This window comes from Bos taurus, chromosome X (genome assembly GCF_002263795.3).
Source record: "Bos taurus isolate L1 Dominette 01449 registration number 42190680 breed Hereford chromosome X, ARS-UCD2.0, whole genome shotgun sequence".
NCBI lineage: Eukaryota > Metazoa > Chordata > Mammalia > Artiodactyla > Bovidae > Bos > Bos taurus.
In genome coordinates, this window is record NC_037357.1 from 106,875,535 (window position 1) to 106,888,121 (window position 12,587).

Below are 12,587 nucleotides of genomic sequence, written 5' to 3' on the forward strand. Positions count from 1 at the left end.
TTTGCAGGCAGATTCTTTACCACTGAGCCACCAAGGAATCCCATAGAAAAGTAAGAAAATTAAAAAAAAAAAGCCCATAGAAAATTATGAAAATAATGTTTAATATGTACTTTCTTTTTACAATCTGATTTTATTACTGCTTCCTGAAGGGGACCCTGCTATCTTTTAGTTATTAGACTACATTCTCAAAGCCACTTTAAATACACACATGGGTACATTGAATGCATAGTTAAATTATAGAAATGGTTAAAAGCACAAGTAATATTGTCAATTGTTTTTTCATGGCCAGGCTGTATTTTGCACTTATTTGCAGTTCTAATCAGTGTCTCTGTATCAAGACATAAAATCCTGTCTCAGATGTGACCTATCATACAGTATGTGTAGATGCTAAGTATCAGTTGCCTAAAAACTAAATACAAAGACACTGGACGAGGTTTTCCAAAGGACAGGTATTCAAAGCTTACTATTGGCACAGACTCCAGTATGACCCTCTTATACTCTACCTTTAGTACAATGCTATGGTTTTGAATGGTAAAATGGTAATGACAGCAATCGCAAAGGAGGGCACTCAGCAGTTTCGTCATTTGAACTGGTTCTGAGAAGTAGTATGGAGAAATTCCATGTTGCCAATGTATAGCACCAAGTCTGCAATTAAAAATTGTTTTTCAAAGTAGACAGCCCTGTTTTGCTAATAGCATATCCCAATGACCTTGGGGAGGTCACAATTCCTGAAGGATGTCTCAGATTTCTAATAATTTGGACTATTCTTTTTCATCAGAATACTTTTCATATCTGGATAGCTAGAAATAATCTATTTACCTCAATAGCATCAAAGAAGTAATGCAACTGACAAATAGAAAGATGGAAAGAAAAAGACCACATTATTTAGTTTAAAAGAGTAATAATATTGTTTAAAGAAATTAGGGTTTGTAAAAGCAGGTTTACCTCACTGGTTTGTTTGGTGTAAATATCAGACTGAAGACCAATGTTATCTGCTCATTATTGGCATTATAAGATTTTTTGATCAAACATAGAGCCATGCAGGATTCCAAACTAGCCTCTTCATCTTCAGATTCAAATTCAATGCCATATTCAAATTCACGTTTCATAGGTTTGTCTAAGAAAATCAAGATTTAAATGCATTTTAATTCAACTAAATACATATAGATTCAAAATCAATTATACGTCAGCACTAATCATGCATAGGTATTTAGAGTGAGGGAGAGGGTATATGTTATTTAGCTTTGTGTTTGTAATACCTAGTGTGTTACCAGGTATATAATAGTATTCAGTATGCTTTTAAAAGTTAAATAAATGAATGGATATAGAAAAAAATTCACCCACTATCCTTAATCCCACCATTCTTAAATTTCAGACTAATAAAATAAGAAATAGACAAATGGAAACTAAAAATTAATATTTACTATAACATTTACTATTAACATTTACTATAAACACAATATGATATGCTGTATATATTAAAAGCTTATAAACATAATTTATAAAGAAAGTCACATTTAATAATTACTCAGTAAATCCCAAGTCACATTTAATAAGTACTCAGTAAACCTTATTAATGTAAAATAACAGACTGATCCATAATCTTATAAGATCTTTTTTCTTTTTTTATGTACAAAAATAAATCTCAGACCTTCTGAATTACTAGCTTTCATCCTGTTGACCAAATTGGCAATTGTTCCTATTGATAACCATTCTTTGTTGTAGCAAAATCAATATGTCTACATTTAATATATTGATTTGTTCTGGGGATGGGATATGGAAATGTTCCATTGGAAGCCATACTCCATACTGAGAAGCAGCATTTAAGAGTTTTAGAGTTTTTAATGGGAGATGAAATTTCCACTGCATTCAAATAACATATTTTTCAAAGCAAATACTATTGAGATCTGCATCTGTTTCTGCTTAATTATTGAAGTCTTTATGGGAATGGCTGTGTCAGAATCAAGATAGGAAATGAGAAGCTAAATTTAGTTTCAGAAGCATTGAAATCCCTGTAGGGAATCTGTTACTATAGATATCATAATTCTAATCCTAAGAAGATCCACTGGTACAAAACACAGACCTGATTATCTGCAAGGGGAGGACAGGGGTCACGCAAGTAGGAACCATATTAGTACTTTTTACACTTTACATATTTCCCTTGTTTTAACTAAAATATAGTGATATGAACACATAAGGAAGAAAAATAGAGTCAGGTGGTACAAAATCCTAACAAACTGACATTCTGCATTGTGTCTTCAAGCTAACAAAGTAGAGTCTCTGCATTTTATTTGAAAAGTCATATTATCAAGTTAAAAGCATACTTTTTGCAATGTTCCCAACTTGGAGAGAATCTGTATAGTACTTTTATGTGTACTGGGTTGATCAGAGCTAAGTCAGTGAGACCAGTGTAAATTAGTTATCATCTGATTGTTGTATAAAATTAATTAAAAATAATTGATTAAAATTAAGCAGAAGAGGCTATGAGAGCTCAGGTCCTGGGAACTTGACTGCTAAGGTCCTGAGGAGGAGACCATAAATACTAAAGTTAAAAAGAAAGTTGATAAGGGCATCCTGCATGTAGACAAAGAAAATACCTCTTAGGCATCAGACCAGCATGAGGGAATTTTCCACAGTGCGAATTACCTCAGCCTCTTTGGGAAAGAACTCAAGTATGACAAATATAGCTCGTGACTTTGAAAGAACAAATGCACACTTCTAAAAAACATTTAAATACATGTCAGTCAGTCAGTCAGTTCAGTTGCTCAGTCATGTCCTACTCCTTGCGACCCCATGAATCACAGCACGCCAGGCCTCCCTGTCCATCACCAACTCCCGGAGTTCACTCAGACTCACGTCCATTGAGTCAGTGATGTCACCCAGCCATCTCATTCTCTGTCGACCCCTTCTCCTCCTGCCCCCAATCCCTCCCAGCATCAGAGTCTTTTCCAATGAGTCAACTCTTCGCATGAGGTGGCCAAAGTAGGAGTTTCAGCTTCAGCATCATTCCTTCCAAAGAAATCCCAGGGCTGATCTCCTTCAGAATGGACTGGTTGGATCTCCTTGCAGTCCAAGCGACTCTCAAGAGTCTTCTCCAACACCACAGTTCAAAAGCATCAATTCTTCGGCACTCAGTCTTCTTCACAGTCCAACTCTCACATCCATACATGACCACAGGATAAACAATAGCCTTGACTAGACGGACCTTTGTTGGCAAAGTAATGTCTCTGCTTTTCAATATACTATCTACGTTGGTCATAACTTTCCTTCCAAGGAGTAAGCGTCTTTTAATTTCATGCTTGCAGTCACCATCTGCAGTGATTTTGGAGCCCAGAAAAATAAAGTCTGCCACTGTTTCCACTGTTTCCCCATCTATTTCCCATGAAATGATGGGACTGGATGCCATGATCTTCATTTTCTGAATGTTGAGCTTTAAGCCAACTTTTTCACTCTCCACTTTTACTTTCACTGCTACTGCTAAGTCGCTTCAGTTGTGTCTGACTCTGTGTGACCCCATAGACGGCAGCCCACCAGGCTCCCCCGCCCCTGGGATTCTCCAGGTAAGAACACTGCAGTGGGTTGCCATTTCCTCACTTTCACTAAAAGAGGCTTTTTAGTTCCTCTTCACTTTCTGCCATAAGGGTGGTGTCATCTGCATATCTGAGGTTATTGATATTTCTCCCGGCAATCTTGATTCCAGCTTGTGTTTCTTCCAGTCCAGCATTTCTCATGATATACTCTGCATATTAGTTAAATAAGCAGGGTGACAATATACAGCCTTGATGTACTCCTTTTCCTATTTGGAACCAGTCTGTTTTTCCATGTCCAGTTCTAACTGTTGCTTCCTGACCTGCATACAGATTTCTCAAGAGGCAGGTCAGGTGGTCTGGTATTCCCATCTCTTTCAGAATTTTCCACAGTTTATTGTGATCCACACAGTCAAAGGCTTTGGCATAGTCAATAAAGCAGAAGTAGATGTTTTTCTGGAACTCTCTTGCTTTTTTGATGATCCAGCAGATGTTGGCAATTTGATCTCTGGTTCCTCTGCCTTTTCTAAAACCAGCTTGAACATCTTATCATTTATATTTATATTTCTTTTTTCATTTGGTCAGTAATAACTGAACACATTCCTTGAAATTAGAAATAAGGTTCTTGTCCCCATGGAACTTATAACTGGGAGGAAAGAATTGTCAATAAACTACCAGTGATACCGCAACGTTTTCAGTGATGACTATGACAACAGCTGCTGTGGAGAAGCAGAAGAGGCTATGAGAGCTCAGGTCCTGGGAACTTGACTGCCAAGGTCCTGAGGAGGAGACCAATACACCAAAGTTAAAAAGAAAGTTGATAAGGGCCTCCTGCATATAGACAAAGAAAATGCCTCTTAGGCATCAGAGCAGCATGAGGGAATTTTCCACGGTGGGAATTACCTCAGCCTCTTTGGGAAATAACTTAAGCAGGTGGAGCAAAAGGGAGTGGGATGAAATTTCCAAGAGATGAAATGGGCATAATGGGCAAGACCATGCAGGGTATGGTGACGATTTGGGACTTCTTAAGAAGAGCAAGAACCTATGGAATGTTTTAAATATGGAAATGATGTGCTTGTTTAATGGTAAAGTGAGCAAAAGGTGGTTAGTAGAGAAGGTAATGATGTCTGCAGTAGTTCAGGCCAGGTGGTGACTTGCACAAGGGTGAGAGGAAGATGGAGATTAAGCTCAAGCAATGCCCTGTGAAGAATGAAGTGGGGACCATGGGAGCAGTCCTGACTGGTAACCAAAATCATGAGCTTATCATTTCAGTAATGTATTCATACCCTTAACATACATACAAAATATTTAATCAAACATATTTCAGAGAATTATAGAGTATGATATATCTATATTTATCTATCTACTTATCATCTACCGTCTTACACGCCACACACCTGTGGCGGATTCATTTTGATATTTGGCAAAACTAATACAATTATGTAAAGTTTAAAAATAAAATAAAATTAAAAAAAACAATAATGGTAATAATCACTTGGGTATGGCAAGTGGTCATTACATTGAATAAGAAGGGTATGCTTCCATCCTTGTGTAATTATGCAACCTAATGCCTGTATCATCATGCCAATAAATCATGCAATGGGCACTATCATGGTCAAGGGTGCCAGATATGTGGGTGAATTTTCTCAGGACAATGATCGATTTTTATTCAATGTGTAAGAATATTACTAATTTTTAAAAACCCTTGACAAAACATGATAAATGGTCAAAAAGTATTGAATTATAACCGATCTATTTGGAAAATATATTGTGAAACTGTGTGTTTTATACCATTTTAATCTGTAAGAAATACACTTCATAGCAAACCCAACCAAAATGTCTCAATGAGAAGTGAACATCAAAGTATAATGAACACTGTTATTCATGTTCTTTCATAAATTTCTAGTTGTCTCTTCATTAATAATAGGCATCTACATTTGCTTGACAGGATGTAATAATCATAGAAGGAAGGAATGGAGCACTGAACACAAATTTGAAAGAGGATAATGACAACAAGGTATTCAAAGAAAATAGAGGATATTGGATAAACCACCTAAAGCTATTTTCTTTGAACAGATAATGAAGAATGTGCCATCTGCACACTTTTATTATTTTTACAAAATTGTGTATCTTTTTGAAGGGTTATTTAATTTACATGTTTTACTTCACTTTCATAAGGTCATTTAATAGACCAAACATTTTGATTAACTTAAAATAACTGCATACTCTTTTGCTACAACTGCAAGTAGAGTAAACTACAGAACGAAAATTAAAGGAAGAAAGTGGCAACATAGCTAATGCTTGTCTTACACATTTCATTTTAAACAAGAATCCAGAGATAAAAGATAAAGGAACTTTTTGTAACATAAACATTTTATCCAGCCATTTAGCAATGTAGCACCAAATTTCAGAATCTATTTAAGATTAGGTACCATATTTTTGTACTTTCTGATACAATATTATTTCATGTATTAATGAGAAAACCCACCAAATGACATTGAAAGAATCATGTTTCCATCTTGAACTGTCATTTGTCAGTGACCGAAGATGGGTCCTCTAATACATCACTGTCACAAAATGCCCAACCAGAGCTTTAAATGATAATACTGGCAATATCTAACACTTATGACACACTGAGAACCAGGCACTTTAAAAAATTCTATGCATTTACACTTAATCTTAAAAAAAATCCTATGAAATAGATACTATCTCCATACTACAGTTGAAGAAACAGAGTTTATAGAGAAGTAAAATAATTTTGTCAAGGCCGTATAGAAATTAAATAGAAGAACCCAAGTTGTCTGAGTACAGATGTCACAGCTGAGGATACCAGGCCTGGCAAGTGGCACAACTGCTGAGAAGATGCCATCAGCAGCAGCTTCTGGAAGTATGCAGGCCATTATCTGTGCAAGGGAGTGTTCTGGCCCTCAGGGTAGAGGCCTGGGTCACTCAAACATTGAGATTCCGGTCAGAGGAAGAGGAGCCATCAATAGAGATGGAAAAGGGATAACCAGTGAGATGTAAGCTCAGAGCACAAATCTGACCACTGGATTAGGCATACTGGATAGGGCTGACAATCTTGTCAATGGTACTCTTACTAGAGTAGTTAGGACAGAAGACTTAATGGAGTGAGTTGAGCAGAGAAAGCAAGATGAAAAGAAGCAGAGGGAAGGATCAAGTCTAGAGGCCAATGTGGGGTCATGGGAGGGCCAATGACAGGCTTCTCTGGAGCTGGTTGTGATTACAGACCAAATCCAACATGAGCATTGTCACGTATACAACATGCAACAAGATGACTGGCCTTTGCGTAAAATGAGACCAGTGTGACAAACAAATCAGCAAATCAGGCACGAAAAAGACAGTAGATTAATCAAAGAAAGACAGCCTCAAGCTATAGTACACCTGGGATATAAAAGGAAGTGGCATGAATTTGTTATGCAGTTAAATGGCAAAACTACTCTCACAGAAAAAGTCCCACAGAGAGAAAATCACTGAACTAATCTCCAGAGAGGCATAGAGAAGGCAGAGACCAGAGTTACTTAGGAAGAATAAATACAATCATAGGGGAAATACTGCCCACAGGGTATAATTTGTAGTCTTATAGAAGTCACATTTCAAAATACTGTCTAAAAATAAAAGCAGTATAATATCCCAGTAGGGCAACACCAATTGATTTAAGTAGTACAGGTGCATAAATCTAACATGTTGGATAGACAATTTCTTGAATTCCTTGACAACAGTCTGTGCCTTGTTAATTTTGGCATCTCTGGGACTCAGCATAATACCTGGCAACAAAGATGTTCCCAAGATTGTTGTTGAATAAAAAAGATATGAAAGTGATCAATCCTCATTAACTCAATGGTGTTTTTGAGGAGTCAGGGTAGAAAGAGAATAGAGAGGTCCTAGTGTTTTCATTTAAATGAGGTTTGATGGTTTTATTGGACCCTCGGAAAGAAGATGGTGAAAAGTAAGAGAAAATAATGGGAAGGCAGTGGTGGGGATCCTTATTTCCTATTGATCATGTTTACATAGAGAGGCTTTTTCATTTGCTAGAAGGGAAAGTTATAGGAGGGAAAAATATCTCAGCATCAGTCTCCTTCATCATGTTCTGCCCTCTGAGAGAAAACAACATATCTGATCAGTGAATTTGGGTGAAGAAGTGAAGCCTGAGCAGATGAGCAGACCCTTCTCTTTCTTTTCTGATATCGTCAATCAGCATGCACACTTTCTCTTCCTTCTTTGTGTGTTGATCGTTTATGCCCGTACACTGGCTAGTTTGGGGTAAATGCACTCAATTGTGGTGGAAGGTATTGACAAGCCCAAATGAATCCATAGTACCAAGTCATTTTCCAGTTCACCTTTATAATAAAGGTAGCTTTTGATCTCCATCTGCCTTATTTCTACATCTACTTTTCAGATGACTAGAAATTTGGATGAAGGAACACAGGTTGTTAATTAATGATCACACCTAAAATCCCATCACAGCTTAAGCCACAGAGTAAAATGCTTTAATTTCCACCATAAGGGATTTAAGAGACTATAGGAAGTACAAAATGGCATGAACAACATGACTTTTGGATTCTATTTAATGTGTTGAGTAAACTATAATCAAATGACACACATAGGTGAAAACAGCTGGTTTGTCTTTATATAAAGACTAAAATTGTATTCAGGCTTGTGACCAGCCCCAACCCTTCATAAAGAAATAGGTGAGAAGGGAACAGCAAGCAGGGGGACTTTCAGAGACTGCATGCAATTTGGTTACATCTTTGCAATTGGGCAGTAAAAGGAATCCAGCAATTACCAGATGCTTTTAAGGAACTCAGACCAGAGAGAGGTCAACTGATTTATCAAATATTCAGAGAAAAGACATTAAGACATTAATATTTTTAATGTTTAAAAACATTAAAATTGAGTGTCTGTGCTTAGTTGCTCAGTCGTGTCTGATTCTTTGTGACCCCAGGCACTGTAGCCCACCAGGCTCCTTTATCCATGGGATTCTCCAGGCAAGAATACTGGAGTAGGTTGCCATTTCCTCCAGGGGATCTTCCCAACCCAGGGATTGAACCCAGGTCTCCCACATTGCAGGAAAACTCTTTACCGTCTGAGCCATCAGGGAAGTCACTGAAGAAACCTACTTCTGTATAGCAAGACATGCTTCAGAACAGAAACAGATGTTTACAAATTAAAATGTCTTTTGCAAAAAAAAAAAAAAAAAGATGATCTCCTTGAGTTTGGTGGTATTGAGCAGAGAAAAAGCTACTAGAGAATGATGGGAAGAGATAAGACTGCAAACCTTCCAAATAGTTATTTTCAACAGTAAGCATTATTTTTCATCATGAAAAGTAATGAAGTAGTAAAATATGAGCCATATAAAAAGGTGTATATTCAAGAGCTATTTAAAAGAGAGACTCTTTTTCCTTATATGCCTTTCGAATCTCTCAGAATGATGTTGGCAGCCTCCTTATAGACCATTCTTATCTAGGAGACAGTGGATTTTTTTTTTCAGGTAATAAGATCTAATCAACTTCTATTATCAGAAATATGTGTGTATGTATGTATGTGTGTATATATATATATATATATATATATATATATTTAACTTGCAACCTGACAAGGGTACGATTTAAACAATTTAAGTAGCAAGAACGTATTAAAATGAGTCCTGAATGTAAGCATTTCTTTACCTTCCTTACTTCATGTCATAGAAGCATCAACATTTTGCCTTCAACAGGATAGATTTCAAATAAAAATCAAGCTTGAAGACTAAACTATTAAAATTCATTGAAGCATAACAGGATGTCACACAAAACAATGTTTTCATTTCAGAAACTGAACATTCACTGGGGAACACTTGTTATAGGTTGCCTGCATATTAAAATTGTTTTATATTTTAGTAAGAAAGTACTCACATTTATTTATCACTGGAAATTGGAAACTGTATTACACATTTGGATTCTGTGGTTAATCTACACTAATATTCTTATCCCTGATATGCATAAACAATCAGAATTTTTTTTTATATTGGTTACTGGTTGAAGAAAAAAAAAGCCAATAGAATTTCATTTACTTAACAATTACTTTTTCTACATTTGTCCAATGCTACTACATGATTCACTAAAGCAAAATCTGTACCCAACTCATAATAATTTTTGGAGATAAATGGAAATGGTTCGCATCAGTCTGATTTCATTATTAATACATAATTCTTTGAAATAGAGAGTAACTGTACAGGTGTTCCAGTGGAAAATTCCCCTGTTCTCATACAAATTTATTTTACTTTTTATAAATTTAAGCAGGCTGTGATTATGTTAGTATTTTTCAATTAAAAAATGAAAATTCAACCAAGGAGAAAAAAGTAGTAAATTAATATAATTAAAAATTAAATATCTCATTGTGCAACCTAGTGACAGTATTACTATCTCTTACTCTCATATACTTCATACTATCCATAACTTTCCAGTAAACCAAAAAGAAGTTAATCTGAACTAATTTTTTTGAATCTTTTGAACTACACTGGGTACATATAACATAGATACTCATTTCATAATTCCATCTCCAGCTTTTAAAATAGTGCCTGAAAAATTTTATAATGAGAGTGTGTGGGGAAGATGATTCTGATATTTTTACAATCCGTTTAAGAAATAGTTATTATTTCTAGAGACTCTTCTACATTTACTCTTAGAATGCCTATTTGCAAATAACAGAACCCCCATTTGAATAATCTTTTTTGGAAGACACCAAGTGTTTCATGAAGTAAAGGAAGAGTTAAGCATGACAGAGCCATGTGTATATCGATGAGCAGACAGAGAAAGGAGACCTACAAAGAGAAGACAAAGCAGGCCTGCAGAGAAAAGTAGAGAAATAAATACTCCCTAGCACTACATATTACAGCTTCAGCAAATGAAGATAAACAAACTTCCTGCATTTGACTACAGAAGATTTGGGGTTGGAGCCCAACTTGCCCACTTTGGCCAGGAGGACAGCATATGACTGAACTATGATAAGAATCTTGTGGCAAGACTGGGAGGTAGTTTCCATAAAAAGGGAGTGGAAGTTGGCAGGCCGGGCAAAGCAGACTGTCTCATAGATGCTGACCGTGCTGGGAAAGTAGATGGTAAATGTAGACAAGTGGCACGTGATCCCACCCAGGTTAATAACAAGTTAATGTCCTAGAGAAATGACTGGAATGACAGTAGGGGACAAATGGTGAATGTAATTCTGGATTATTTTACATAGATTAAATAACATTTTAGTAGATAAAAAATGAGGAAAACAATAGAATGGAAAAGACTAGAGATCTCTTCAAGAAAATTAGAGATACCAAGGGAACATTTCATGCAAAGATGGGCTCGATAAAGGACAGAAATGGTATGGACCTAACAAAAGCAGAAGATATTAAGAAGAGGTGGCAAGAATACACAGAAGAACTGTAGAAAAAGGAGCTTCACAACCCAGATAATCACGATGGTGTGATCAGGCACCTAGAGCCAGACATCCTGGAATGTGAAGTCAAGTGGGCCTTAGGAAGCATCACTATGAACAAAGCTAGTGGAGGTGATGGAATTCCAGTTGAGCTATTTCAAATCCTGAAAGATGATGCTGTGAAAGTGCTGCACTCAATATGCCAGCAAATTTGGAAAACTCAGCAGTGGCCACAGGACTGTAAAAGGTCAGTTTTCATCCCAATCCGAAAGAAAGGCAACACCAAAGAATGTTCAAACTACCACACAATCGTACTCTTCTCACATGCTAGTAAAGTAATGCTCAAAATTCTGCAAGCCAGGCTTCAGCAATACGTGAACCATGAACTTCCAGATGTTCAAGCTGGGTTTAGAAAAGGCAGAGGAACCAGAGATCAAATTGCCAACATCTGCTGGATTATGGAAAAACCAAGAGAGTTCCAGAAAAATATCTATTTCTGCTTTATTGACTATGCCAAAGCCTTTGACTGTGTGGATCACAATAAATTGTGGAAAACTCTGAAAGAGATGGGAATACCACACCATCTGACCTGCCTCTTGAGAAACCTACATGCAGGTCAGGAAGCAACAGTTAGAACTGGACATGGAACAACAGACTGGTTCCAAATAGGAAAAGCAGTATGTCAAGGCTGTATATTATCACCCTGTTTATTTAACTTCTATGCAGAGTACATCATGAGAAACGCTGGGCTGGAAGAAGCACAAGCTGGAATCAAGATTGCTGAGAGAATATCAATAACCTCAGATATGCTGATGACACCACCCTTATGGGAGAAAGTGAAGAGGAACTAAAAAGCCTCTTGATGAAAGTGAAACTGGAGAGTGAAAAAGTTGGCTTAAAGCTCAACATTCAGAAAACGAAGATCATGGCATCTGGTCCCATCACCTCATGGGAAACAGATGGGGAAACAGTGGAAACAGTGTCAGACTTTATTTTTTGGGGCTCCAAAATCACTGCAGATGGTGACTGCAGCCATGAAATTAAAAGATGCTTACTCCTTGGAAGCAAAGTTATGACCAACCTAGACAGCATATTCAAAAGCAGAGATATTACTTTGCCAACAAAGGTCCATCTAGTCAAGGCTATTGTTCATCCTGTGGTCATGTATGGATGTGAGAGTTGGACTATAAAGAAAGCTGAGCACCGAAGAATTGATGCTTTTGAACTGTGGTGTTGGAGAAGACTCTTGAGAGTCCCTTGGACTGCAAGGAGATCCAACCAGTCCATTCTGAAGGAGATCAGCCCTGGGATTTCTTTGGAGGGAATGATGCTGAAGCTGAAACTCCAGTACTTTGGCCACCTGATGTGAAGAGTTGACTCATTGGAAAAGACTCTGATGCTGGGAGGGATTGGGGGCAGGAGGAGAAGGGGACGACAGAGGATGAGATGGCTGGATGGCATCACTGACTCGATGGACGTGAGTCTGGGTGAACTCTGGGAGTTGGTGATGGACAGAGAGGCCTGGCATGCTGTGATTCATGGGGTCGCAAAGAGTCAGACATGACTGAGTGACTGAACTGAACTGAACTGAACACCATCTGAGTGGGACTAAGTTGAGCTGAGGGACTGCTATTC

At 37.3% G+C, this 12,587-nt stretch overlaps 1 protein-coding gene across 4 annotated transcripts in view; it reads right to left on the reverse strand.

Moving 5' to 3' along the window:
• The window catches only part of CFAP47 (cilia and flagella associated protein 47), a 502,646-nt gene that overhangs the window by 45,938 nt on the left and 444,121 nt on the right, over window positions 1-12,587 (reverse strand). For all 4 annotated transcript variants that reach the window (XM_024988430.2, XM_015461736.3, XM_059883840.1 and 1 more), the window contains one exon: window positions 946-1,117. In XM_024988430.2, coding sequence (XP_024844198.1) covers window positions 946-1,117 — 172 coding nt within the window. The remainder of the gene's footprint in view (window positions 1-945; window positions 1,118-12,587) is intronic.